Genomic DNA, 7,261 nt, shown 5'->3' with positions numbered 1-7,261 from the left:
TAATTCGCAAACTTAAAATTTTATTTTAAAATAGTTTTATATTTGTGTTCGTTCCACTAGTAGGACAAAACTGACTCGTGTATTTTTGTTTTGTATGAATGATGCAGTCGCTACAAAGTTTGAAAAAAAAGCTCACTTCATTTCGTCACTACTCGTATTTTTAGTACGGACCGGATATCCCATCACCAATGCCATTTTTTGACAGCTGACTTTTTGTGTTTTTTGCCAACACTTGGACTAAACGCTACGCTATCGATTGTTTACTATACTGTTAGTTTTTCTGTTTTAGAATCTTCACGATCGCTGGAATGTATTCGTAATATGCGTTGGAATACAGAAAGAAGTGTTTAAAAATAAATAAATGGAGACTCTTCTGCTTCTGCACGGGAAAACGAAGGCGGCAAAGCAGGAATGTTAAATTATAAAGGTTGGTAACAAGTGCGTGGAAAATTTGGGTTCACTAGAATTTTACGATTTGGCTTGTCGTGGAGTTTTTACTTTCCATTCCAACTGCTGATTTTGCCACTCTCGAACGCCAGACAGATGCGCGGCTTGGGCACTAGCTTGCCCGGCTTCACCAGCTCCATACTTTCGTCCTCAAAGTACTGAAAATGTTGATACTTTTTCACAAGTTTAAAGAGAGAGTTTAAAAAATCTTACCAAACATTGAGATATGAACTTCAAGTAACGTGCCTCCATCTGCGAGTTGACCTCTTGAATGGTGGCAATGCTAGAATATCAAAATTTATCAATTTAGTTCCGAAAAAATTCTGAATATACTTACTTCTCCTCCGAACACAGCTTCCGGATGATATTTTGGCAAATGCTGGTATTGCAATCGACGTCAAACAGCGGAATTCCAAAGTGGACATCCAGCAGCGTCCATTCCTAAAACCACAAAAAAAAAATCTCAAAATCAAGTCAAAAGCTCAAACTAGTTCCCTCAACACAAACCTCCTTCCGATTGCCAGCGGCCCGCTCCCGCGAATCCGAATCGGAATCCGCATTCCGGCTAGCGTCGGCCAGCTGCTGCACCAGTTCTTCGTTAATGGCCGACGCCGATACTTCCGGAACATCTGCCGCATTGTCCGGCTCGTCCTCAACCCGTATCCGCCGGATGTCCTCGATCAGACTCGCGTCATCGCTCTCGATCGACGCGATCGAGCTGATTGTGTCCGAACGGGTCTGTCGTTTTGATGATTTAATTTTGTGAAACAAAATGATTGAAATTTTACATTATTTGTAAAAAGTAATTTTCAATGAAAGTCATTTGGCAACACTGCAAGCTTATATAATTATCTATGACAATTCGCACATTTTCACCCCACTGGGCACTCTGTACAGTAGAGGCAAAATGACAGTTTTGAATGATTTTGACATTTTTTAGTCAGTCTAAAATTGACTTGATTAAAGTAGTCCATTTTCGATTTTCCTCGCAAACGTCAAACCCAAACAAAATTGCGGCCAGATCTTTTCGGAAGTGACCCGGAAAAAGTTCTGACAGCAATTTTTACTGAGGTTGCATTTGCTGGGAGTTCCGAAAAATTTGGTTATGTTACTGCTTGCAAAACAAACAAAAAATAACAATATTCTACGACCTCGTTTTGAAGAAAATCAGTCTTACAATTCTAGGGTCGTGAGGAAATAGTTCAACTTACCGGCTTTGGATGTTCCTTCTGCGCGGCGACTTTTTCCTTGGCAGGTTTGCCCTTGTCTCGCGTCAGCTGAACATTTTCGTTGTAGGATTCGCATCCTGCAAACAAAGTATTGACTCAGTCTTGAAACTTTTCGAAATTTTTATTGACATTCCGCCCAACGACTGATCTGCCCTCAACTTACCGTAGTCCGGAACGCCCGTCCGGATGAACGTGAGATATCCGAAACTCCGCTCCAGGTCCAGCACCTTGGCCAGCTTCCGGACGGCCGCGTGTCGGCTCCAGCTGTTTGAGGCTCCCTCGGAAAAAGGAAACACCTCGTAGTGCGTTTCGGCCGGCTGTTTGATGCCGTAGCCCTGGATCAGGACGCACCCGTTCTTCAAGTGCTCGTTGAGCGACGCAAACTTCTCCGAGTTTAGCACGAACGATTCCGTGTGGACGATGGTAATGAGCAGCTTGCCGTAGCCGAGGAACAGTCGCGGCAGATGCGTCAGGACGGTTCCCTTGGTGAGGAGCAAGCTGGGCGGACCGTAAGCGCCCATGTGGTAGTAGAACAGCTTGGACCAGATGTGCGAGTTGGTGGACGTACGGTAGAACTGGCCAAAGAACGGAATGGTGAATGGCACCGACAGGATACCGGAGAGGGGCGCCGCCGCAATCAGGAATTTGTACTTCTTCTCCAGGAGTCGGTTGCGGGTTTTAAAGTCCAGGGCTTCCAAACTCTCTAGCCGAAGCAGATCCAGCTCTGTGTTCAACACGTTCTTCAACGCGACGATTGTCGATCGCAGGATAATGGCATGGTGAAAGTACCGACTAACTTCCCCCTCTCCATCAGCGTCCAGAATCGAAACCTTCTCCAGCTCCCGCAAGAAGTCGTTCATGCCTTCGTCACAAAGCTTGCCAACTTCGAACAGCGTGACGGCGTGGGTCTTCAAACCCGGCGACAAATTCCCCATCATCAGGAACGCCGTCAGCGTCGAGTCAAACACGAATCCAACCCGTTTCGCATCCGGTGACCGAGGAACCGACTCCTCCCTCACAGCGTCCGACATTGTACTGAAATCCCCCGGACTGTCCTCCGCCGGACTTGGACTATCCTCCCCCCCTCGACCAAACTCGCTCAAATCGCTCTCGACCGAATCCTGACTGAGCAGCAGCGAGTGATAGTTGAAGATGGTACGACCCGGCTGGTTCTGCTGCTCCCGTCTCGCATTTCGCCAACTCTCGTGCGGTTCCCCAGCATTAACCACGCAACTCTGCTTACGCCGGGCAAAGTTCAACCGACAAAACAGCGACGTTGCCTGCTTCACCGTATCCAGCGGGACCTGCAAAATCTGCGCCAAATCCGCGATCGTCGACTGCTCGTCCGCCGTAACGAACACGTTGTACAGCAAACTCTCAAAGTGATCCCCGCTAACCCGGTTCATCACAAAGTTCTGCAACGGCGGAATGCTAATCTTGTCCTCACCGCTGATTGGAACGTCCAAGTAGATCAACCCTCTCCGGTACAACCGATGCACGACCTCATAGTCCAATGACCCGGCCGTTTGAGCACCATAGTCAATCAACCGATCCAAAACGGCCAACTCCTCGGCGGACAACGTCTGCACGTCCGATTCCAGCACGTACCCCACCTCAACCTTCCACCAGTGCTCGATGATGATCCGGCGCGGGAACTTGGGCAGCAGGTAGTACGGGTTCGGTTTGAAGAACAGCTTCGGTGAGCTCGTCTTTAGGTCGCTCGAAATGGACAGGTACTCGTTGCGACCGATGCCGACCACTCGGAGGCAGTCCGCGGCGGTAAAGTTGGGCAGCGAGTCGTAGTTTTTGTCGTGGTTCAGCAGGAATGCGAGCATGTCTGGAAGCGTTTGAAACAGTTGAATTGAGATCTTATTTGGATAAATTTAATAAACATTTAATCATTCACATTATCAACAGAAGCCGAATGGTTTACTCTATAACTTTGCCTTGGCGATCACTTTGAAAGATTCCTATTCGGTTCTAACCTTTGATTATCCGGTTATCCCCGTCTGGGTTAAATAACTCAAGACTGTTGAAAATTGTCACACGGGTCATGTCTGCAACATAACCACCTATGGGAACTATACCCTTTCCCGGCTTTTTTCTATTATCAGCCTATCACCACTTTGACCATGAATTACAGCTTTTAAAAGTATTTTGACAGTTATAATAGAAATAAATAGCTCAAATAAAAGTGAGCAAGCAACTCTCCACTGTGGATACATCTGAAAATGTTCATTTAATAGCGGAAAACTGAGAAAGCGATGAGAATTGGTCGAACGGCTTAGAGTGATTAAAATGGCCGCTTTAACGTTTGTGATGTTTTAATGCATTCTAATGCACTGGGGCACTGCATTTTCACTCTGGAACCGGTTCCGGATACCCTGAAAGTGGCCAGATTGTTATTTTGGTAAAAGCCTATCGTGCGACATATCAAACTTCATGGAATTACAAGCCATGCACACTGAAACCAGCAAAAATCCAATTGGACCTTATCTGGCCACTCCGGAATCGGTTCCGGATACCCTGGAAGTGGCCAAATGGCCATTTTGGTAATAGCCTATCGTGCGACATATCAAGCTTCATGGAATTACAAGCCATGCACGCTGGAACTAGTAAAAAGCCAATTGGACCATAGCTGGCCACTCCGGAATCGGTTCCGGATACGCTGGATATGGGATATGACCAGATTGCTATACTGGTAAAAGCCTGTCATGCGATAAACCAGTATCCGGAATCTGTTCTGAAGTGCCAGATATAATCCAATTGGCTTTTTGCTGGTTCTAGTGGGCATGGCTTGTAATTCCATGAAGTTTGATATGTCGCACGATAGGCTTTTACCAAAATAACAATCTGGCCACTTTCAGGGTATCCGGAACCGGTTCCAGAGTGGCCAGATATGATACAAATGCAACCTGTTCTGGAGCGTATGACTCGTCTTTTTAGAGATTGTATATAGTTTATTATGCATTAATCCATAGCTAAATCTAATAAAACTCAGGAGAACCGGTTTGTCGGAAAATTTGTTCCTTTGGAATCGATTCCCAGGAACCAAAGTGGCCAAATCGGGTCCGCATAGCACAGGTGCCTTCCTAGACATTGCAAGGATTTACTTAATCATCACCTCTTGGTGATATTAAATTGGGGCTTTTTTAAAGAAAATAGTGCCCTATAGTTAGGGCAACCTCACTTACCAGCATAATAGTTGAACGGCGTCAACCGCAAGCCCTTGGTCACGATGTCGGCCAGATGGTACGGAAACAGGTGCAGGGCGCGGATATTCTCGTCAATCAGCCGCTCGTAGTACTGCTTTTCGTGGCCAAAAATTGTGTGCACTACAGCAAAAAAAAAACGAAAACAAAACAAAATCCCACCATTTAAACGTATGCATAAACAAGGAAATAATTGATCATGGCGCAATCATCGAAAGTGGCCACTTACCCAGATTGCCTCGGTAGCGCAGCTGGTTCTTTAAACTGTACTCCAGAATCATTTTTTCGTAGCGTTTTTCATTTTCATTGAGTGCCTGCGTGAGGGAAAACCAAAACAAAATCAATTTCTGGGGAAATCGGCCGCAATAAAAAAAATCTGGTACCTTCTTCAACTCCAGGGGCAGAACCTTCCAGCTGACCTTGGCACGGATGTTTTGCTCCACGTCGAGCATAATGTTATGCTGGGGGCTCATCGTGGTCGTTCCGGAGGAATCACTTTTCGCCACGCAATCACTCCCGGCTGCACCGCGAAGCTACCTCACCAAGGGGCACCGCCATTCTGGGTGGCCATTTCGGAGCGAGCAGTGAGTGAGGGAATTCCGAGGAAAAAACACTTTTGTTTGTTTTAAAAACTTTGGTTCCTGCTTTGATTTGATTTGGATTTGATTTGGATTTGATTTGATTTGAAAACTGAAGAGAGCGACGGAATGAATAATTTTGACTGATTACGAAAAGCGAGAGTTTTTGCTTCTCTCTTCTGACGTTTTGTTTTGGGTTTGTTTTTCGGTCCGGTCACAGGCGAGATGGCTTCTACTGTGGAATAGGCAGTGGCGTGTGAGAAAGTTGGGGCAATCAATCAAGAAATTAATTTATTAAACATACTCCAGATATGTGCGCCGGTACAACAATAAAGCAAATTTAAAGAATTATAAGAATTTAAAACAAATCTAAATCTAAATTATTCGCTCTGCAGCATTGCCGAAGGCTTGATTGTTGAGGCATTTGCAAACCTCTTTTTAAACCTTTTAGCTTCCATCCACTCCGGGATTCGAACTGACGACATTTGGATTGTGAGTCCAACTGCCTACCAACGACTCCACCGAGACAGGACCCAGGGAGACGATTCCTACACCTTTACACATTAACTTCCCTGTCCGACGGAAGGCGTGATCTGACAAATCTTGTCTCGAAAAATGCCACCGAGACCTTCGAACCCAAGCCGACTGGGTGAGAGGCAAACACGCTTACCCCTACACCACGAGTCCCGGCTGCTTAAAAAAATAAAAATAAATTATACTTTATTTAATTTTAAGTCATAAAATTCTTATAACTACTAAAATTCTCAAAATGCCTGTTTTTTTTTTATTTTACCTACTTTTTTTAATTTACATACATTTTTAAAATTCTTGAAATTCTTAAAACAAATTAAAAAGGTTTCAACACTCTTAAAAATCTAAATATTCTAAAAGTTCTTGAAGTTCTTAAAATTGCTGAAAAAAATCTTTTTTCAAAATCTTAAAATTTATGAAATGCATGATTTATAAGATTCTTAAATTTTTTTAAAATTCGTAAAAATTCTTCAAATTCTTAAAAAAAAATTTTTTTTTATTCTTTAGAGTTTTTTAAAATTCCTAAAATTCTTAACATTCTTAAAATTTTTTTAATTCTTTAAATTCTTAAAATTCTTTAAATTCTTTAAATTCTTTAAATTCTTAATATTCTTAAAATTCGTTAATTTTTTAAAATTCTTTCAATTCTTTAAATTCTCAAATCCTTTAAATTCTTTAAATTCTTTAAATTCTTTAAATTCTTAAAATTCTTAAAATTCTTAAAAAAAATTAAATTCTTTAAATTCTTTAAATTCTTTAAATTCTTTAAATTCTTTAAATTCTTTAAATTCTTTAAATTCTTTAAATTCTTTGAATTCTTTAAATTCTTTAAGTTCTTTAAATTCTTTAAATTCTTTAAATTCTTTAAATTTTTTAAATTCTTTTAATTCTTTAATTTATTTCATTCTTTAAATTATTTTAATACATTAAATTCTTTCAATTTTTTAAATTCTTAAAATTCTAAAAATTCTAAAAATTCTAAAAATAATAAAAATTCTAAAAATTCTACAAATTCTAAAAACTCTAAAAATTCTTAAAATGCTTAAAAAAAATAAATTCTTAAAAATTCTTAATTTTTTAAATTCTTAAAATTCTTAAAATTTTTGAAATTCTTAAAATTCTTAAGATTCTTAAAATTCTTAAAGTTCTTAAAATTCTTAAAATTCTTAAAATTCTTAAAATTCTTAAAATTCTTAAAATTCTTAAAATTCTTAAAATTCTTAAAATTCTTAAAATTCTTAAAATTTTTAAAATTCTTAAAATT

The 7,261-nt window shown here is 41.0% G+C and overlaps 1 protein-coding gene across 1 annotated transcript; it reads right to left on the bottom strand.

Annotated features, from left to right (window-relative positions):
- Positions 1-23: 23 nt before the first annotated feature.
- On the bottom strand, positions 24-5,568 carry LOC6050938 (protein FAM91A1). The gene is made up of 9 exons (XM_001867417.2): positions 5,272-5,568; positions 5,118-5,202; positions 4,871-5,011; positions 1,840-3,513; positions 1,659-1,753; positions 955-1,185; positions 785-888; positions 661-730; positions 24-605 (listed from the first exon to the last, which is right to left on the bottom strand). The coding sequence occupies exons 1-9, from the start codon at positions 5,359-5,361 to the stop codon at positions 495-497; spliced, it is 2,601 nt and encodes an 866-aa protein (XP_001867452.2). The 5' UTR covers positions 5,362-5,568; the 3' UTR covers positions 24-494.
- Positions 5,569-7,261: the final 1,693 nt, after the last annotated feature.

Source organism: Culex quinquefasciatus, chromosome 3 (assembly GCF_015732765.1).
Source record: "Culex quinquefasciatus strain JHB chromosome 3, VPISU_Cqui_1.0_pri_paternal, whole genome shotgun sequence".
Taxonomy (NCBI): domain Eukaryota; kingdom Metazoa; phylum Arthropoda; class Insecta; order Diptera; family Culicidae; genus Culex; species Culex quinquefasciatus.
This window is presented reverse-complemented; position numbering and strand designations above follow the sequence as displayed.